The sequence below is a fragment of the Osmerus mordax genome, chromosome 12, assembly GCF_038355195.1.
Source record: "Osmerus mordax isolate fOsmMor3 chromosome 12, fOsmMor3.pri, whole genome shotgun sequence".
Classification (NCBI taxonomy): domain Eukaryota; kingdom Metazoa; phylum Chordata; class Actinopteri; order Osmeriformes; family Osmeridae; genus Osmerus; species Osmerus mordax.
The window spans coordinates 16,747,519-16,770,237 of NC_090061.1; the positions used below are offsets into that span (position 1 = coordinate 16,747,519).

The following is a 22,719-nucleotide window of genomic DNA, read 5'->3' on the forward strand; positions in this document are numbered from 1 at the left end:
GCAATATGTGGAGGCCGGTGTTGATTCTGTGGCGCACTGCCACAAATTAGTCTATGTTTGGGAAACACTGTACAGGTCTCTCAAATCTCACACATTTGCTGTGAGACTCACACATTTCAACCATTTCTTACACTGAGAAGTGCAGATTTCTGGGGAGTTGATAGTTGTCTCGAGTTATACAGAGTTAAAAACCAGACAATAAGAAAAATTGTATGAATGAAAATGTGGGCCTACATTTAGCTGGTTTCACGTATATACTTTTATTTAAGTCTTTCAATGTCTTTGTGTGTATGTTAAATTAAAACAATAATTATGTATTGTTCTTTTTAGTAAAAAAAAAACAACTAACAATTTAACTATTTAACTTGACATGTTTACTGTTGTTCAATTAATGTAATATGTTGCTTAAAAGTAAAATATATTGTGTTCAGCAAAAATATTTTTGAAAAGTAATCGCAATACTGTGAAACCGTGGTATTTTTTCCTTAAGGTTATCATACCGTCAATCTTATACCGGCCCATGCCTATTAGAGACCCTACACACTAAAATGACTGAGAATATGCAGATGCAGTTTTGTGGTACTCTTCAAAATGTCTTTCCCACAGTATTTAAAAACCAATACAAACAACGTATTCCAAGTGTTGTCTTAATTGTGATAGTTTACAGTGCTAACATTGTACAGACATCTTCTATAACTCAGTCGCTCCTCCATACATTGTCGTTTGATGATAAATTCCAAATATGCTTCCATCAGATTTCATTCAACAACATTACCATTTTGCAGATAATGCAGCAAAGTGCTGTCCCATTCCAATTTATGGCATTTTGAGTCCTTGCAGCCTCTTGCACTCAATCACTTACTAGGTGATGTCAAGTAAGTCTGAGGGTTCAAGGCTTTAGGGGGGTCCTTGGGTTGGGCCTTTGTATCATAATTCTCTGCATAAATGTGTCAAATATAAGAATATTCATAGTTAAATACATTCGGCTAACAATGAGTCCAACGTAATGTTTATATTACATAAAGCTCAAAAACTTTCGCACTCAAATTAATGCTACAAAATTTTACTTGCATGCTCGCATTACTTGTTGAAGCCCCTATGTACACCCACATCAAAACGATACTACTTGGGACCTAGGTTTGGGCTAAGCCCCTAATGTTTACAACGTCTGGCTCCGCCCCTGCCTACCAGCACAAATTCAGTCTAATTATGTGGGAAACACTGCAGCATATAGACAGATCCCCGTAAGTTAATTAAGGCATTTGAATTTGTAATAGTAGTAGTGGTAGTAGTACTAGGCATTCATCTTGTATTATGGCAGGAAGTAACGAGTAACAGATGTATTTTGCACTTGAAACCTTGTATTAATTTACAAGTATCAGGTATGGTGCCACTGGCAGTTTTCACACCATTGCTCTTTGTGCACTCACAGACGAATCCTTGCAGGAGAGAGTAAATTGTACTGCCTGCGGACAGCAAGTGAACCATTTCCAGCGCAACTCTGTCTATGAGCACCCCATGCTTAAAGTGCTCATTTGCAAGGTAATCAGGTTTGGGCTAAGCTTCTTGCGACATTAGAGAGATGGCTGTATGGAAAATGGAGATGAAAAAATGCATGGTTATCCATAAAAAAAAAAATATATATAGTAGAGACACAGTATTGTTTGTGTTTGTTGCATTCCTGATGTTGATGTATGCCTAAGATTAAAATTCCATTATTCCTCTACTCCAGTCATGCTACAAGTATTACACAAGCGATGACATCAGCAGAGACACAGATGGCATGGATGAGCAATGCAGGTAGGAAATAAAAAATCTCAGATGTTCAGCAAAGATTGAGCAAGAAGCTCTTAGGGCCCTAGTTTCTGGGTCAAGATGCAAGCAGAGGCGCACGGCACAAGATTATGGCACAAGTTCACGACACAAGTGAATCTAAGGTATGGCCAATACCCTTTTGCTAATTTCTGAACATTTGGCGTTATTGGGCGCAATGGCGCACAGTTGTAAAATAATCTATATGAGGGGTTGGGACTTCAGTTCTAGCCATCAAAGAAGCACCCCTCATTTTCCTTAAAAGTAGCACGCCTCTGTCACCGACTGAGACAGGAAAGCGTCTCCTAGGAAGAATGTGTCAATCATACACATGCATATATTTTGTTTTGTGAAAGTAATCATTAGTTCAATTATTCTTGTAATATGCCAGCAGAACGCCTGTGTAAAGCGTTAAGACGTGGTCTGACGAGACAGAGATGGTAGCCCCCAATGTTGGTTTCATTTGACACCTAACTAGCACATCTTCACCTGATTTTGACGAACACTCCACTGCGTGACCCACGCCCATTTTGGCATTAGTGATGCCATTGCAAGCCGTCAAATTAGAAAACATGGCAAGACGCCATGAACACCTTGTGCCCAACTAAATTGTGATATTGTCTGCTTTAGCGCTACCGCCGACATTGTGCCATCCGGAAACTAGAGCCCTTAGTCACAGTTTGCATTTCTTACAGTCTTATTACTGTATGCGTCTGTGTTCCCACTTATGCAGGTGGTGCGCTGAAGGGGGGAACCTGATCTGCTGTGACTTTTGCAACAACGCTTTCTGTAAGAAGTGCATCCTGCGCAACCTAGGCAGGAAAGAACTGTCCATCATCACAGATGAGAAAAAGAAATGGCATTGTTACATCTGCACCGCTGACCCCCTCCTGGACCTGGTCTCAAACTGCCAACGCCTCATAAGAAACCTAGGGCAGCTGTGGAGTAGGCAGGGGAGGAAGGACAAGAAAGGTGAAGGGGACAAAAAGCGTCACAGAGAGGTCAAATATCACAAACCGATGGTTAACGGGAAGGAGCATGTGGATGGCTCAGGAACTTTGACATTCTCCTACAAGAAGATACAGGTTCCCAAAGAGCTTTTGAAGAAAGCTAAGAGTCTTGTGGAAACTACCGCTGGATTAAATAGCACATTTATAAAGTTTATCCAACAGGCAACAGAGGAAAAGCAGGTCGACAGCGCAGTCAGGCACAGGCATTTGAAGGCTTTCAAGTCTGTACTGACTGATTTGAAGAAGGCCCACTTTGCTTTGGAGGCAGCTTTGGAGCCCGAGTTCCTGAAGCAAGTGATGCAGAATGGAGAAGGCAATGCTCTACCAAACAGGACAAGCAGTGAAAAGATTGTTGAGTCTGACCAAACACATGGCAGCTGTGACTTGACTGTCCATAAGGTAAATGAACATATTGAGGTGGAGGAGGCTGAGCTAGAGGAAGACAGACAGTCAGCCCAGGAGGATTTGAATGACATCCCCACTACTTCACCACAGGGGTCTGAGACCAATATATACGCCAATAAAGCCAAACATCAGCCAAAGGCGAAATCTGAGACAGAAGAGGCTAATTGTGATGAAGGTGCTGCATCGGCTGATGAGTTGTCCCTGGATAAGGACATTGTCTCTGTTCCTCCATCTGTTCCTGATGAACTCTTCCAGATGGTGGAGAGCCTCTCGGATTCAACAATGCTATCTCAGGGGAACAACAGCACAGATAATGAAGACAAGACCCTCAAGTTCACCAGAAGATCACTAGACTCCAAAATGCCTCCTCCTAGGGTGAAGAACCTAATTGTTAAACTTACACCTGTTCCTGTGGTTACCACTTGTGGGTCCAAGAGTGAGGACATGGATGAGGGGCTGAAGGAAGAGGAGGTGAAAGAGGAAGAAGAAATGGAGGAAGATGGCGCAGGACACTTAGACAAGCAATGCAAGGTAGAGAGTAAACCTTGCCTCAACCGGAGGTCATCCAGAGTAAAGACCACACCCTTGAGGAAGCTAGCAGATGGTAAGATTGAGACCGACACCTTAAAGGATAACAACAACAACAGTGACTTTGAAGAGTCTGAAGGGCACAGCAAAACCAGAGCCTCTAAGAGAAATACGAAATTCAAGGCTGAAGAAGGGGAAAATACAAGCAGGGGCACCAAAGCCTCCGCAGAACTCAAGGCAGAAGACTCTGATTCAGATGAAGTCCCAGAGATCCTCCTTAAAACAGTGGCAGCAGATCAGAGCTCGGACGAGAACCAAGGAGTTGCAAAGGATGAATGTGCTGGCAGGAGTGTGAAGAAGTGCTTGTTCAAGCTTAACAAGACATCAACTGCACAAGAGAAAGAAAATAAAACTCCTAAACGGAAACTTGTGTCCAACAACTCAGAGTCAGATGACAAATACAAGAAGACGTCAATGGCTTCCAAAAAGTCCAATAAGAAGAAGCAGAACAGGTCTGAATCCTCTGAAGACACTGACTTGGAAGTGACAATGAAGAGCTTAGGCAAGGGAAAGAGGACGTTTGGCCAGGCCAAGAAGAAGGAAGAGCAAAAAACAAAGGATGACAAGAAGGAAGAGGCCAAAGCTGGTGACAGAAAGAGGTCGTACGAGAGCAAGCGCAAATCAAAGAGAGGAGCCAAAGTAGATACCAAGCAAGAAGATTCTTCCTCCTCCAGTGAGGACATGGAGGAACCAAAGGCAAAGGGAGGAGGGTCAGGGGAGGAGAGTGGGGACCAGCAGAAGATCAAGCCCATTGTGGAGGAGAGCATGGCCACAGGAGGAGACCCCTTTCACCAGTCCTCAGGTCAGTTTGACAGCTAAATGGAAAAAGCAGACAACAGACTTGTGCAATTCAGCATTCCATTGTGTTGTATTTGCCTTTGTCTTAGACATTGTTTACTTTGGGCAAAGCTGTAGTAGCTGCAAACAATTACCACACACTTGGCCACAAGATCCATGCTATGTGCACCTAGCTAACTAGCAATGTTTGTCAGCTCTTAATGTTTTAGTTTACATGTTTTTTTATGTTAGAATAAAAGGTGTAAACTAACATTGGCGATATTCTGCATGCTACTATATTGTATAGGCAATAGGAGATTTTCTCAACCAAAGGTATTTTGAATGTTTCTCAACTAGTGTTGTCACAAAAAACATTACTCCGGTAAGTCAGTACTGAAACTAAAGAAATGGTACCATACCCAAATATCTTAAGTTACGGTAGTAACGAGTTCTGGGTCTATCCGGTACCCATGCAGAGTTGGCAACTTTCGACCACTGACAAGAACAGTGTTGACAAAGAAATCTCACAAGAAGTCGCTAGAGGCTCTCTTAAAAGTCACTAGATTTGATGCTAGTCACTAGATTTTATAATTAGTTTGGCTTTGGAAGGTCAGCTAAATCTAGTAAGAAGTGGAAAGAGCGACTTACAATAAGTACAGGGACATTCCCAGAGGCTAGTAGGGTGAAGTGCCTTGCCCAAGGACACAACGTCATTTGACCCTGCCTGGAATCGAACCGGCAACCTTCTGATTAATTGCCCGATTCCTTAACCACTCGGCCATCTGACTCCTGTTATTATTTCCTCACTAAAATAATATGATAATGCAGTTTAAAAATAAACTTGTTTGTTTTATTGTCACATCAGAACAGAGGAACATCAAAATATATTAAAGTTCTGATAAATAAAATGTATGAAAATACAAACTTAAGATATGAAACTTAAAGTCCTTTGAACAAAAACACAATATATATATATATTAAAAAAAACTTTAATATTCATTTATCGTCCATTAGAAATGCCGATACCGATAGTTTGGAAAATGCTTAATATCGGCCGATAATATTGACCCGCCGATATATCGATCGGGCTCTACTAGTCGGCCTCTACTAGGTGACCACTGACTGTAGCCATAGCTGAATCCGAGGGGGAGGCAGACGTCTCCACACAAATACCATGTAGCCTCTTCAGGTGACTACTTAAATTAGCCGTGCTGCCTGTGTACTTTACACGACATATCTTGCCAATTGCATCGGTCTTGTCAAATTGCCCATCTTTGTTGTAAAATCCGAAGTGTTGCCAAATCTTGGATTTATATCGCGACCAGGAATCAAACCGGCAACCTTCTGATTAATAGCCCACTCACTTACCGCTCAGCCATCTGACTCCCTGTGGGAGATTTCCTACAGTGTTAGATTTACTGCTTCAAATTGAAAACTGAGGAGATATTTCGAGTAAAGAGTTTCTTAACATGTTGTCAATTTTGTCAGTTAAAAGTCAAAACGGTTTAGTTACGAAGCATTTGTTTGTTGGAGTAACACAAGTTATTTCAGGACATAATTACATGATCAGGCCTCTGCGTTGGTGGCAGGCAGCTACTGATCGTAGTAGTACTGTATAGCTTCGTTTTGCTTAAGCTAAATATAAGTTATTTGCAGAGGTGTCAGGTACCAAGTACAAATACTTTGTTACCTTACCTAAGTAGACATTTTGTGTATCTATACTAGGGGTGGAACGGTACATGTATTCGTACCGAACCGTACGGTACGGGCGTCACGGTTCAGTGCATGAAATTACATGGAGAATACACGGTATAAATAAATAAAACTTGCTTGCAAATTAATTAATGTTATGCGGAACTACTGTTAGATACTCGTGTTCTTTAGGGACATCTAATCTGTAGCCCTGAAGCTCTGATCGGCGCCGCCGTGAGTCAGAGAGAGGCTAGCTAGGCACTCCCTACCCTGCCAAAATTTAAACGTAAAAATGTTTATTAAATCATTTTATTTAATAAACTTGTACAAATGTAGCAGTTACGCATAATCATATACCATTCATCATACACCATCATATTTTTTTTTTTTAGTAAGCAGTGCTTTTACTGTCCGTTCACTGCGGACGACAAGCGAAAAACTCCCTTGCGCACTTGATCCTGTATTCTTCAACATGTACGTTGAAAAGCACAACTCATAACATAATACATAATGGACATAATTGGTAGCAACAGCAAATGCGACTATTTGGTCACAGTCTACAGCCCTGCCTGGAGAAACCAGCTGTGCTTTGTTTTGCTCCTAGTTTCATACTTCACACCCGGTAAGTTGTACAGCTGAGCTAGCTTACTACTAGTCTACCACTGTGTGGGAATTACTGGAGCTAACCAGTCGAAGGGCTTACAAAAATACAGGGTGTTGATATCACAGCCTGGAAACATAGCAAGATACATGTTATCACCCTGGCCTTTGCCTGTGGCATTTCTGCAGCTGTCTTGACGTTTTAGTCGCCAGTTTAGCTAAACTAATGTTCTACCAAAGGTAATCGCTCATGACGTTGGGACGTTGTGTTGGCTAGTAAGCCACCGTGAGCTTCACTTTTCGCCACAAAAACTTAAATTAAACCTAAACCGTGCAATGGAACGTAAAATCTAATACAAGCAGCGCAATCGTGAGCAAGACAAACCTTTAAAAAAAAAAAAAATAGAGGGACAAGTTAAGGTGGGAAAATAAATAATAATAATAAATATATATGAGAATATAGGATGGGCCTTTTAAGTGGCAAGCACTCCCAAATATATATGAGCAAGAATATAGGTTGTGTCTTGACAGATGCAATCACACCCAATAATAAATATATATGAGATAATATAGGTTGCTTCTTGCCATCGGCAAGCACACCCAATAAATACTGATGAATCAGATAAAGCCTTCTGATGTGTTTATGCTTCAATTACTCTTTCAGCAATTATAACGGTGGATCTGGATATAGGATATGATAGCTCTAAGTACTGCCTTTCATTCGAGCCCACAATTATGGAAAGTAATACCTTTTTATCCTAATATGGATAAAGTATTTGACCAAGGTCAATGTTACCAAGTTAACAGAGAGTCAGTTGTCAACTGAGTGAATGGATGCGTATGGACTGTTTTATTCTTTGGTCCTTAATCTTTTGACTTATTTGCTGCTTGTATAGGTGATGATGAAGAGGGTAACCATGACATTCAAATGGCAGATGACGATGATGATGACGATCCCGAAAACAGGTAAGAGTTGTGTAAGAAGACCCCAAAAAAATTCCCCACCTTTACAACAACAACTTTACACACGCCTATTTAATCTATTTAGTCCGTAGATGTAAAGGGAACAAAACGTAGGCTATTCTAAATGATCGGTCAGGATAGTTGTAGTAGATAGGCCGCCTACTTGATTTATCAAATGCAACTTAAATTTTATATGTGCTGCTGCCCTTGCGTAAACCGCCATCTACATAAAACCAAAATACACATTCTCAACCAATATTATATTATCCACTGCCTATTATACGCTACACTGCCTGTCTTTCTGAAAATTGTTAAATTGAATAGGCTTAGTATCAAGAGGCTAACGTCAAGTAAATCTCTAGCCTAGTATTTCCAAACAAATTGTGGCTCTCTTTTTTGCAATACTCGGACTGTGTTCTGACATAAATTAAGGACATTACATGTTTGCCTGTATAACTTAATCTAATTAGACCATTGAATATTTATGATGTCCCTGTGTGTTTGTTTATACTTGACTGGGGACACCAACGCAATCTTGTCAGCTGACTATAAAATGTTGATGTTGTTGGGCTACTATAGACCAATTGCAGTCTAACCTGTAATGTGTTTGAACATCCTTTAGACAGTTAACTTAAGTTTGCTGAATGATTGAATGGCTAGACAACAAAAACGCTCTAATTAAATTATTACCGACCAACAACACGGAAATAAATGACTTTTTTAAATGACATTTTCCAACCTTGCCTTTAGCGCAAGAAGCTTCATCTAGTGACCATTACATGTCAGTAACAATGTCCCTGTCTGAAGACGGGTGCAATTTGAAGCCTAACGGCGCTATAAGTAGGGGAAAACAGCTTGGCGCAACCACTTACCTTGCCATGAGTTAGACTTTGTTGACAGGAGGTGGGGATTAGCCCAGCTGCACTGTTTCTGATTAAATACTTGAACAAACTACCAAAGGATTGCCAAGAAGATGCTCCTGGCCCAGATCAAATCCAATTATTCATCTGGAGCTGAGACTTCCTCTGAGAACGAAGAATTGGACAACGAGGATAATAAATCAAAGAAGTTGGCCAAAGAAGAGGATGAGGAAGGTGAGCTAGATTGTACCACTGTGGCTTTTGAATGGTTTTGTTTACCAAAGATTAATTTGGCTCTGGAGTTTATCAGAAATATGTTACTGTTTTTGATTTTCAATAAGTGGTCCTCCCTTGTTTTCTTGTGCTTACACTTTAGAAGAGGAAGATGAGGACGATGATGTTGACTCTGGTTCTGAGGTGGATGTGAAAAAGGGTGGCCGACGTCACCGTCTGCTTAAACACAAGCTGTCTCTAAGTGAAGGAGAGTCAGGAGATGAGAAACTTGTTTCCAAAGGCAAGAAAAAGGAGACCAAGAGGAAGACCCGGCGGAAAGGTATGTGGTTGAGTTGGAGTCAGTTGTGATAGACTTGGCATGATACATGAGTCCACTTTATATGTATCACAATACATTATTAAAACGTATGTCTTGATATATTTTCATACTATAATAGAGGAATGGGTTTTAGTCAGACAAAATATTACTGAGAAAACAACATTCCAGTTAGGCTTCTAGCAGAGCTATAGTCCACACCTTGAAACCATGGTGTTGGCTGGGTTACCATCGCCAAGTCAAATTATGTCATAGCCATGCCATGACCAACCAACAGGGCAATACAACCATTCTCACACCCAACTACAAGGTCTACATCAGTGGTTCTCAACCCTGGTCCTCAAGTACCCCCTGTCCTGCACGTTTTAGATGTTTCCCTGCTCCAACACACCTGATTCAAATGAATGGTCGTTAACAGGCTTCTGCATAACTAGATAACGACCCATTGGAAACCGGCTGCTTGGGTGTTTAGACTTGCGAAAGTCATAACCAATTTCCTTGTAATAACCTTTCTTTGTGCATGGAGGCATTATCAAGCTGAAACAGATTACCTTCCCCAAATTGTTGTCATAAAGATTTAAGTACACTATGACTCAATGACACTTTACGCTTTCACATTAATATTTTCACCAGTAAAATAAGAGCTCTAGCCTAAAACCCTGAAAAACATTGTCTGTTGTTAATTTGGCTTGATAATGTCCCCATGTTCAAAGCAAGGTCCATACAGACATGCTTTCCTGAGTTTGGTGTGGAAAAACTTGATCCTTGACCCAAACGCCTTAGGGGAAAAATGCTCATGCCCTCAGCAAGCCAGGGGGCCGTTCTCGGTACGTCACTAACTCAGTTAGCTGGATTTGATTGTTGACGATTTGTCATTATGTTGGATTGTTCGGTTCTTCGAAGCTCATCCTGGACTTGCTGTCATAGCAACAGGTCCGTAAGCTTAAACCTGCTTGGGAGCAGGTTTATTTTATGTAAACACGATGACATTGAGGCTTTACAAGCAGAGGTGATAAAGGAAGTCTGTCACAGACATGTCTTGTCCCTTTTTACTACAGGAACCTGTTGCAGAAGGTGCAAGAATAATAAGCAGAATTTAACATGAAACCGAATTAATTGCTCATTGCGTGATAGGCTCCTTAAGCACAGCGCGATATGCTAGCCTATACTTTTTGAGAGGATAGTCTATCATTTTTTTGTGAAGGTGTCATTTACATAATAAATTTGTTGAAACCACATCATATGACATTAAAGATGATAAATGAAAATATGAAAGTATGAAAATTAAAAATAACATAGGCCTAGCTTACTGTAATAAGCGATAAAACGCGTTGTCACTCCTCTACATTTAATTTGGTCTGCTACTTTTTGCCAGCCCTCTTTCTTGGATTTTGCAGACTTTGAGGTGTTCCATGGCGTTCTGATAAAATCTTCAAATTCGGAGCAACCTTCGAGCAATCTGTTGCGCTGTTGCGGAAAAAACAGGGTGCTCATTTTGCGGTGAGCAGCCATAGACTTATGTGAGCAGCCAATAGGAGCGTTGATGATCAAGGTTTCTACTATCGATACATACCCCCCTTTAGACCAACGCATAACTCAATCCAGCTATACTAATTATAAACAACATGGGTGTTCGAAGAACCAAATTAGCCAGATCATGATTAGCAAGATGATGTCATCTTGGATGTGTCATTTGATCTCGGATGTAATAAGCGACGTACCAAGAACGGGCCCCCCTAATGCTCTTGAGGCTACATAGGCAAAACATCCCACATATATACTCAAAAACTTTATGTCTTGTGACTTCCCAGATAAGTGGTAGCTGTTATAGCAGCAAAAAAGGCCCCAACTCCATATTAATACCTTTTTTGTAAAGGGATGTCCAACAAGCTTATATAGGTGAGATGATCAGGTGTCCACTAGGGATGTAACGATATTGACGATATTGCGCTATCGCGGTGGTAAACGTGTCTCGATATCGTCGTGGTTGGGTTACAATATTAAAAGGACAGGTGTCCTAAGCAAGAGGAATAAACACAGTCCCGCGGAACAAATCATTGTTAACTACATAGACCATGATCCTTTGTGCTGCGTCGTCACAACAACCATTGTTAAGCCAATAGGATTGCATGCTGCACGCTGTCCACACAAGCTCACAGCAAGCCAGCATGGCCGACAGCGATACTTGTAAGGATGAAAACAACAAACCCGAAGTTGAGATTGTGCCAGCCCCTGCAGCTTTTAAATCAGATGTCTGGAAAAATTTTGGTTTCGCCGTGTCAAAAAACGCAAAAGGAGAGAAGGTGGTGGACAGACAATGGACTATGTGCAAGCACTGCCACAGTAAACTGCGATACAACACGGGAAACACAAGCAACATGCGAAGTCATCTGACAACCCATTATCCCGAAAAGTTTGCAGATTCTCTCACAAAGAAAGTAATCTCCGGTCAAAAAACCCTGAAGGAGGCATTTTCAACAACTATGCCACACAACAGCGTGGTTGCAGCGTTGATCTTTCTAAAGAAAAACTTGAACATTAGCTAAAGGATAAGTCAGTGTTTTTCAGAAGGCTTTTTGCCAGACTGTTTAAGGAATTCTTTTTTTTTGTTTTTTTTTTTTTTCTCCCTTGCTATGTAGATATTTAGATGAAAAATGTGAACATAAGCTAAATGATAGGTCAGTTTTTTTTAAAGGCTTTTTGACTGACTATTTTATTTAAGTTTAAGTTATGTTCCTACATACCAGTTTTAAAAGGCTGTATTTGCCTTGCACATTTAAACCTGACTTAACTTGATCTTTGTTTGCACTTAAAGGGAATTCCCTATTGTTTACAATTGTTCTAGTTGCTTCTTAACTTGAACATTGCACAGAAGAATCAGTTATGCAACCAAATATTATTATACAGAATATTGATGTTCCTGACTACAACTTGCACTTTAAAAGCACTATGTGATCAGCGTTTTATGTTGTCATGATCCATAAATACAACAATAAATTGCCTGTTGACTGGCAAAAGCAGAATAAATGTCAGTATTTTTTTTGCTATTATCATCACAAACACTATCGTGAGCTATTTAACAATACCGTGAGCTTTTCCACAATACCGCAATAAATATCGTACCGTGAGGTCAATATCGAAATTGTATCGTACCGTGAGATTTTGATATCGTTACATCCCTAGTGTCCACATGCTTTCGGCCATATAGTGTATGTTGTTTAGATGCCTATAGTTAGCGTAGGAGCTGTCTCCTCATTGAAATGATCCGAAGCAACAGCAAGCAAATACGGCTATCAAGAAGTTCTGTTGGTTTGTGGGTTGTACAAGAATTGAAATATTACATTTACATTTATGCATTTAGCAGACACTTTTATCCAAAGCGACTTCCAAGAGAGAGCTTTACAAAAGAGCATAGGTCACTGATCATAACAACGAGATAGCCCCAAACATTGCGAACAGCCAAAACATGAAACATACATGGTGGAAAACCAAATTAGTGACAAAGGGAAGAACCATAAGAGCAAACAAGTTACAATTGAACAACATGAAACTCCCCTCAAGAGTGCAAGAGTGTACCTGTAGAAAAAAACACAATCAACAGTAAAATATTTCACAGTGAGTACAAGAATTTGAAACCGTTACAACCATATAAATATAACAGAAAATAAATGCACCTGCATTTCAGAGTAGTGGTAACAGAATCAGTTATGGAAGTGTAGGCCATATCCAATCATATATAGTGTGATAATAAATAACATCTATATTAATTAAATAGTCTCCCATAGATGTACCGCATGGGCACTAGAATCAATTATGGCTGCAACAATGAATCGATAACATTTGATTATTAAGAGTTGGCAACGAATTTCGTTATCGGTTCGTTGTGTCGCGCAACTATTACACCACTCAATAAGTCTCGGAGATGTTTGAGTATTAAAAAAAAACTTGTGTTGAGCGCAGAGCAGAGAAAAAAAAAAGAAGAGTGGAGGTAGAGGAAAGACCATCGGAGAGACCCCTAACGTTGTTCTGAAACACATGGCGGAGGCAGAGAATCAGTATGACCCGAGTCATCCAAGGTTTGGGAGCATTTCACACTTAACTAAAGAGGGTACAATTTCTGGGGAAATTGTGGGGTGTGCTCCTGTATTTTTGTACGTCCTTCGACTGGTTAGCTGCTGCGATTCCCACACAACAGAAGTGTAGTAGTTAGTTAGCTCTACAATTTACCGGGGTTAGGTCTGAATCTAGGAGCAAAATGGAGCACAGCTGCCAGCTGTAGGTATATGCAGGTAGCAACGCTAGCACGGTCGGCTCAGTGGTTAGCACTGTCGCCTCACAGCAAGAAGGTCCTTTGTTCGAACCCTGGTCGCTCCAGGTCCTTTCTGTGTGGAGTTTACATGTTCTCCCCGTGCCTGCGTGGGTTTCATCCAGGTACTCCGGTTTCCCCCACCATCATAAAGACATGCATCGTATGAATGTGAATGAATGTTGGTAATGAATGTTGGTGGTGGTCGGAGGAGCCGTAGGCGCTGATTGGCAGCCACGCTTCTGTCAGTATGCCCCAGGGCAGCTGTGGCTACAGTTGTAGCTTACCACCACTGGGTTCACTGTGTCTGAATGAATACTGAACTGTAAAGCGACCTTGAGTACTTTGAGTAGTAGAAAGCACTTTATAAGATCAATGATATATAGTGCTAAATAAGTATTTAGCTGGTCTGCTCCATGACTCCAAACTTTCCTAGACTTTAAGCTATGGTACTAATGCCGAGGGCTCGCTGATATAGCTGTCTGTCTTACTAGAATGGCGTATCTATGCATCGTTGCTAACGTGTGCTGACGTGATGTTAAGGCTAGCACTGAGGTCCCTTCTGCCACAAGGCACTTTTTACCACAAAAATTTAATTTCAGCCTAAACCGTGCAACGGAACGTAAATCCCTATATAATCAACGCAAACGGGACCAAGACGAACATTTTGACAACAATATTTGTAGTCAAAATACTGAGGGATCCTTAGGGGTGGGAAAATAATACATATGTATGAAAGAGAACAATGGTTGTGCTCGCCGAAGACTTGAGCCCAATTTTGATACGATTCATCGATTAATCGAAAAAAGAATCGACAGATTAATCGATTATTAAAATATTTGTTAGTTGCATGCAATACTGCATGAAAAATTATGAGAATCAGCAATAGTGATACGTGAAACGTCCTAGTGTGAGATTGTTCTTGATTCTTCTCTCCTCTATTTAATTATTTCCCTCTTTCTTTCATCCCCCTGACCCCTGTCTCCAGTGGGTAGTGATGACTCCGAAGACTCTGACTTTGAGAAGTTGGAATCCAGTTGTGAGGACTCAGCCATGAGTGAGGAGGTCAGCGATTCAGAGAAGGAGGGAACCCGCCGCAAGACCAGGTGAAGAGAGACTAATTGAAAAGTCCCAAAAACCTTTATTCAAATTATTGAATACTCAAGTTGAATGCAATGAGTTACATTATATTTCAAACCTATATATTTCAATCAGTGAAAAATAATTAAAAAATGTTCATGCAATATTCAACATGAACAAATTCTGATCATAAATTCTGATCAGCAAATATGCAATTCTTTTTCAAAATTGCATATTTGCTCCTTTGCAGAAAAGCCTCACTGATTACCTTATTATATGTTTGATGTGGTAAACATTCACCAGTTTTGTGTAAGACTTGCCTGTATAAGTTGAACACTAAATTCATTCAAATCAGATCTTCCAAGAAGAAGGGAGAGGACAAGCAAAGGAGCTACCACCAGAAAAAGAAAAGGCGCAGAATTAAGGTCCAGGACTCTTCCTCCAGCAACGAGAAGGTAAAAGGAGATAGCGGGTGTGTGTGGACTCCCTTACAATCGGATTAGGGTTGGATACTGTATAGTTATTGCTGCTTTTCAACTATTGAGATGCAGTGCTGCTGCTTCCTGCTCTGATTCTGTGAGTCTTATTGGTAAAAGCAGTTTGAAAATACACCATAGTACATGGTAAACCCTGGTCCGCTCATTTGATTGTTTGACCTGTTCTAATAGTAAATAAGTATTGGGTCAGATGGCTGAGCGGTTAGGGAATCGGGCTAGTAATCCGAAGGTTGCCGGTTGGACTCCAGGCCGTGCCACACAACGTTGTGTACTTGGGCAAGGCACTTCACCCTACTTGCCTCGGGGGGAATGACCTTGTACTTACTGTAAGTCGCTCTGGATAAGAACGTCTGCTAAATGACTAAATGTAAATGTAAGTACATGTTTGGCTGCAGCGGTTGGGTTTGTGGTGTATATTACTGTAAGTAACTGTTTGATCAAGGGTTGAGCCGTCTGTGTCCATGTTTGTGGTTGTCTCAGAGTGGTTCAGGAGAGGGGAGTGGCTCTGGGGAGGAGGGAGATGATGACAAAGGGACCCCCAAGGGCCGCAAAAAGATACGCAAGATCCTCAAGGATGACAAGCTTCGAACAGAAACAAGGGATGCTCTGAAAGAGGAGGAGGAGAGAAGGAAACGCATCGCAGAGAGGGAGGCCTTGAGGGAAAAACTTAGAGAGGTAAACCTCTTACATCAGGTAAAAAAACAAATCGATGGATTGATTATTCACACTTTGTCTGAGGAGTTAAACCCTATATATGAGGTACCCATTAACATTCCGTCTCCTTTCCTCTATTCTCTCCGCCCCCATCTCTACTCCCCTCTCCACTTCCCTCTAGACTATTGTTGTGGAGGAGTCCTCCCAGGTAGTGTGTCCAATCACGACCAAGCTGGTTCTGGATGAAGATGAGGAGACCAAAGAACCTATTGTGCAGGTGCATAGAAACCTGGTCACAAAGCTTAAACCCCACCAAGTTGACGGTGAGAACACAAGCACACAGACAAATGATCACACATGTACTGTACATATAGACATATGCTTGAAAATGCCCAATGTGAAAAGTGTTTTAATGGAGACGACATGTGAGTAATTTATTTTGTGTGTGTTTTGCAGGAGTGCAGTTTATGTGGGACTGCTGCTGTGAGTCACTGAAGAAAACCAAGACATCATCAGGCTCAGGCTGCATCTTGGCTCACTGCATGGGTCTCGGCAAGACCCTGCAGGTAGGACTGGATCTACCCTTCTTACAGCTTCATCATAGTTCTGTCTTGGCCTTCCCTCTCTGTACCTCTTTCTTGTGCATTATTACACTCTTTGTCTAACCCTCCTTCTCTTTTTTCTTTTTGCCACTTTCTCTGTTTCTTGACTTATTTGTCTCTCTTTTGTGAGAGGACTTTCCCTGAAGTCTAACCTTAATCAGGGAAAATATATTCTGACCGTGGTTTCTGCTGTGTCCCCTAGGTGGTGACATTCCTCCACACCATGCTACTCTGTGAACAGATGGAATTTAGCACAGCGCTGGTGGTGTGCCCCCTTAACACTGTGCTCAACTGGCTCAATGAATTTGAGAAGTGGCAGCATGGCATGAAGGACGAGGAGAGCCTGGAGGTACGAGATTCTGCTGTTGGTATCATGATAGTTCTACTGGTATGAATATGTTGCTGTTTGTAACCTGAAAGGGGCCCTGCACTGAACACCGGGTGACACTCCCCATTTTTGGGACTTTTTAAGCACACTCTTCAGGTAGATTTCAGGACTTGAAATAGGTTATGTTGGCTCGAACACGATGATGAGTTTGACATCCAACTAATTGGATCAGAGGAGAGTAAGATATGAGATGTAATGTCCCTGCCAACAAAAAGCAAGCCCTATAAACCAAAACATTAATTTAAAATAAGTAGCTTTGAACAAACTTTTGCTTGCCATATATGTATTGGTTCTCAAGTTATATGGTAAGCAGCCACTGTAGTGGAATTATTTCGTAAGAATCAATTGTTAAACTGAATTGAAGGTTTTTCATGCTGATATTTATCAGCACAATCATTATCCCAACATAACCATCTTTGACACACAAACATCAGACAACAACACAAAACCACCTTTGTCATAAACATAAGACAGTAACACAAACCACCTGGCCATGAATCAGATGGGATCAGAAGTAGCACACACAACAGGGTCTCGCATGTTCTAACCTCCATACAGCTCCATCTAGCACAGGGGTCGGCAACCCGCGGCTCTAGAGGCGCATGCGGCTCTTTAGCGCCGCCCTAGTGGCTCCCTGGAGCTTTTTCAAAAATATGAAAATGGAAAAAGATGGTGTGAACATATTTTTTGTTTTAATTATTAAAACAGAAATGTTGAAAAAATATTTATTATACACATTTTTACAGCAAAATGTGTATGTGTATAATAAATATTTTATTTCAACATTTCTGTCAACGAAGATTTACGTCATAGCCTGCGACACACGTTTCTTTCAGCTTGGCGTCAGTGCCAGACAGGTGGCTGTTGCAAACAAACCGGCGGGTGTGTCATGGGCCATGGATCCCAAAGGGAAAAAGAGAAAAATAGCTGAGGAGAACAGAGGATTCCACAGTTTTTGGACCGAATCATTTGCTTTCATTGCCAATGCGGAAGGATTGCCTGCATGTTCGCTTTGTAATTAGAAGTTGTCACAAATAACAAAAAGAGTAACGTGGAAAGACATTTCCAGGGAAGGCATGCTACATTTGCAGCCGAGTACCCAGTTGGGAGTGAGAGAAAAAGTGCGATTGCATGAATGCTCATTATGTATTTGTAGCCTACTTATCATTTTGATAATGATAATATTATCAAGTAATATAGACCAATTATCACCCTACGTCACGCCACTGTCAAGCATGCTCAACTTGCGCAAGTCGGCTGCAAAGGACGGACTTCTCCCAGGTATACACTTGGTGTCGATCAGGTCATCATATATCTCTGGCCACTGGATTTCAGAGCTTGACATTAACTTTTTGAGGCACTTGTCCTTTGGATAAATACATTTACGTTTCATTTGTCCATACACAAAAGTCACTTGACCCCCGATACCTATAAATAGCCCGACGATGTGATAGGGCAAAACTAGCCTTGCTAACGGAGGTCACTTTCTCAGGCAAATGACGAATGAAACAGGCTCGGTTAAAGAAATCCGAGATGTTGGCTATCTTCAGCAGGCTTGTATCTACAAAATGCAGTCCTCCCTGACGTTTTTACTGTAGAATGGAGTGAACGGGCAAAACTAGGCTGGCTCGGGCAAAACTAGCCTGGCTAAAGAAAGTCGCTTTCTCAGGCAAATGATGAATGAAACAGGCTTGGTTAAAGAAATCCGAGTTGCTGGCTGTCTTCAGCAGGCTTGTATCTACTACAGGCAGTCCTCCCTGACGTTTATATTGGAGAATGGAGTGAAATACAACATTGTGCACACTGCCAGTGAGCGACCCGAGTCTGACTGAGGCTAACAACGTTAAAACAGTGTAACGGGGATGCAGTCTCACTCAGATTGCCAGTTTTACACAAATCACAAAAATAATCGGACTAGCTGGCTAAAAGCAGAATTCCCATATCTCTTTAAAGCTGCCCTGCTTGACTTTTAAGGTGTATAATTGACTGTAAAACTGTAAAATTATGAACTTTGTGACATGACGTGAAGACATAGCTGCCGCATAAGATGCGGTCTACCGGGCGACATTCTCACTCAAATTTCAAGACTTTCGTAACCCAAATCAAAATTCTGATGTGACAGATCAATGGGGAATCAACTTTTCTCTTAAAGGCTGTCCTTCTCGACCTTTTTGGTCTTTTTAAATCGAACTATTTGTATAATCCGTGTACTTCTCTAGCCATTATAAAGGCTATCCTTTCCCGGTTTTCTGCAGCCACATTGCGCGCGCATCCCGAATGTTTACAAACAAATAATTGGTCTATAGACACTTACAGCATGTGTTGCCTTCATTATAAGCCTTATATAAGGCTCTTAATTTTTTGCGGCTCCAGACAGATTTGTTTTTTGTTTTTTTGGTCCAATATGGGTCTTTCAACATTTTGGGTTGCCGACCCCTGATCTAGCATAACACAAAGACAATTCCATACAGCTCCATCTAGCATTCTAGAGTGGAACCGGAAAATCCAGCAGACACCAGCACTACCCAGCTGATGGCCCTGAATGCCAAAGAACATCCTTCAACACACAATTTTATAGTACACAGTTCTCAAAAGTCATTGGTCCATCCATAATAACAATAGACATGCAGCTGTCCCGCGACCCTTATCATTAACTCACTCCTAATACAATAACCATCATTAATCCTCAGACCAATTGTCCCAAAACAGTCTCTGGTTTTCCCTACAATCACCCCTTAGCAGCTCATCACATCATAAACTCCAGGAAATGTCCATATATTAAATGTTGAACTTCCCTTGTATGGTCATCACTAGGAGTAATATTATCTATAATGTTATACATCTGTCCTACCACAACAACTTCTCTGTTGATCAATTAACTCTTACAGCCCTTAAACAATGATCTAACCACACTTTAAACACATTAATTTTACAAACATAAAATTCCATATCACTACATTGCCATTAGGGGTGGGAATCTTTTGGTACCTCACAATTCGATTTGAATCGATTCTTGGGGTCACGATTCGATTAAAAATCGATTATTTTATCGCTAGAAGACTGAATCGTGATTCATATGTAAATTGATTTTTTTCCCCCACCCCTAATTGCCATCTTACTGCTGTATTACCATAAATACAGTCATCACATCAGTGCTGTAGTGTTGAACAATATGACAAATACATGAACAATCGACGGTGGGCTGAATCCATGTTGTTGTATTTTTTTCCTGGTGGTATTTTGCAGATTTAAAGTCCTTTGTTTTGGTTATTTAAATTTGAATAACTGTTATTTTATAAGTACATGTTTTGCAAAATCCTTTGCTATTGATGGCTGGGTAACATGGCCTCTTGCAGTTGAGGTGGCTGCTGTTGTCAGTGCTAAAGTATCATGTTCAGCCAAATGATGCACCAACAAATAATGGTGCAACCGATCACAAAGCTCCAAGTTCGGACCAAACCGTGGTTTTGAGTCACACGTTTAATTATTTTTTTGGATGAGCAAAAAAAGGAGAAACAATGTACCTTGTGCTTTCCATTTATTTGATTATTAACATTAATAATCATGCAACTTAAAGTATGCTGGAGGCTTTTCAAGTTCTTCCGCTCCTCAACTAGCCATGACTATCACTGCATTAAACTTGCCCTGTTTATAAACACAACCTTAGATTAGGTTGCGCTATTGGTCAGTCAGTTCACAAAAAGTTAATGCGGGTACGACCTGCTGTAGGTGGTCCCATCTAATTTGGGCTTGTTAATTAGTAAATAAGCCTTTAGTACTTCAGAATTAAACAGCACCCATTTGTCTACAACTTTGCATCAATATTTACAAATTGCCGTAGACATCGGCTGATAGAAACCTATAGAAACTGTGACGGTTGACGATATGAAAATGTGCTCCTATTGTCCAACCCTAGAGTGCTGAGTGAGAAAGCTGACTATTTTTAAGACTGTAAAGTATTTATGTCATATACTGTATGTTACCCATGTTAAAAACACTTTTTATCAGGAAAACAGCCTAATATCGGCCCACCCTCAGTAGTTGAAATGAAAAAGATGTCCTTGTGTGTGAGTAAATATAATGTGTGTATGTCCAAGGTGACTGAGTTGGCCACAGTAAAGCGTCCTCAGGAGCGCGCGTACGCTCTGCAGCGCTGGCAGGAAGATGGTGGCATCATGATCATTGGGTATGAGATGTACCGTAACCTCACCCAGGGCAGAAACATCAAGAGCAAGAAGCTAAAAGAAACTTTCCAGAAGACCCTGGTCGACCCAGGTACAGGAAACACGCACACATGTGTATATATAAAGCCAAAATAAGGAAGGGCCTTCCCGAAAATAGTGGCACAAGTCTGAAGTTAGAACTGTGTAATTGTATGCTTTATTATAAAGGGGCTTTCCCAAATCGTGAAAAGCACCCATCGATAGTTGGCAAGATAGTGCCCCCTTGCATAAAGGAAGGCCCATTCTGTATAGAACCAGTGAGAACTGGTGTGGAAGACAACCCTGGCTTCAACCCCAAAGAAAACCTTTGGGATCTATTATTGTGCTATCTACAAGCCACACCTAATAACCCATTAACTTGGTGCCCAACCTCACTTACATTCCTTTGGATGAATTAAAGGAATCCTGCATCAAAATTCTAGCATTTATTGTAAACCCTCCTCAGAAGAGTGATGGCACCTGGGGAATGTGGGGAACAACTATATACTTATATTAGCATATTAATGATCCAACTGTGGTGTAGCATTGATTTGGTTTCTGGAATTGATTGGTTGATTGACTAGTTTTCAGTCAGTTGAGAGGAGAGTTACACCAGACAAGAATAATTCATTTATGTAGGAAAAGAGGCAGCACAAAGGTTGATACAGAGTGCAACAAACAACAGCAGCTTCTATGGTGTCAGCCAGATAAGTCATGCCAACACGCTTATCTTAAATAAATAAATAATTGACTTATCTGAACTTAAATCTAGTGATGAGTACTACCTTAAGTATGAGTACACTATTGGTATTACATTATGCATATAGACAACGGGACATTCTTTAATCCTCCACAGTTTCCACATAATTTAGGCCAAATAGTGTGTATATAATAAATTCATACATACAAAGACTTCTGATCTACATTATTGAACTCCAAATAATGATGATATAAATCTCCTTGAACATGCCTCACCCATTGTCATTGTCTTGTTTCTTTGTCCTGTATGTGTGCGTGCCTGTGCGAATGCATCTGTGTGTGTTTGGCTTCAATTTTTTTAGGTCCTGATTTTGTGATCTGTGATGAAGGTCACATCCTGAAGAATGAGGCATCTGCCGTATCTAAAGCCATGAACTCCATTGCAACCAGGAGGAGAGTGGTGCTGACGGGAACACCCCTGCAGAACAATCTCATAGAGTGTAAGTGAGATGGCCCTCATACTGACTCTAAAACTGCGTACACAAGTTAAGACTTGACGTGAGACTTGAGCATAGCCTCCACTCAAGTCCAAATTGATTGAGTTTTGTATTGAATAGACCGTTTCTTCCAGTAATCTGTTGTACATTCATTCGGAAATGAGGGCCAATGTTTGTTGGCGATATATTGTAAATTGAAATCCATCACATACATTTGATATTGATTTATTCCCTTTACCGTGTTTTTTGGAAATAAACCGCGGTTTATACCCCGATCTTGTGGTGGTGCAGTTTATATTTCGGAGCGGCTTATAGAAAGCTTTTATAACAAAACAACAGTAGAAACACTTTTTTGGTGAATGCTATTTAACCCGTTAAGGAATAGCGTCGCACATATGTGATTGTTCGAATGCGGGTCTCACAGCGTAACGTCGCATATATGCATAGCCGGTGAAGTCACCTCCCTGAAATTCGTTTTTGCAGGTTGGGATGTCTGCTAGCATGGTCGTAGCATTGTATTATGCTAGCTAACTTAGC

At 40.9% G+C, this 22,719-nt stretch overlaps 1 protein-coding gene across 2 annotated transcripts in view; it reads left to right on the forward strand.

Annotated features, from left to right (window-relative positions):
• The window catches only part of atrx (ATRX chromatin remodeler), a 108,955-nt gene that overhangs the window by 14,741 nt on the left and 71,495 nt on the right, over nt 1-22,719 (forward strand). Inside the window, exons 5-18 of one of the 2 annotated variants that reach the window (XM_067247341.1) lie at nt 1,433-1,542; nt 1,733-1,800; nt 2,546-4,617; nt 7,781-7,850; nt 8,808-8,941; nt 9,084-9,260; nt 14,552-14,669; nt 14,999-15,098; nt 15,621-15,833; nt 15,976-16,117; nt 16,251-16,360; nt 16,599-16,745; nt 20,882-21,059; nt 22,048-22,185. In XM_067247341.1, the coding sequence (XP_067103442.1) occupies nt 1,433-1,542; nt 1,733-1,800; nt 2,546-4,617; nt 7,781-7,850; nt 8,808-8,941; nt 9,084-9,260; nt 14,552-14,669; nt 14,999-15,098; nt 15,621-15,833; nt 15,976-16,117; nt 16,251-16,360; nt 16,599-16,745; nt 20,882-21,059; nt 22,048-22,185 (3,777 nt within the window). The remainder of the gene's footprint in view (nt 1-1,432; nt 1,543-1,732; nt 1,801-2,545; nt 4,618-7,780; nt 7,851-8,807; nt 8,942-9,083; nt 9,261-14,551; nt 14,670-14,998; nt 15,099-15,620; nt 15,834-15,975; nt 16,118-16,250; nt 16,361-16,598; nt 16,746-20,881; nt 21,060-22,047; nt 22,186-22,719) is intronic. The other variant, XM_067247342.1, reaches the window with a different exon arrangement.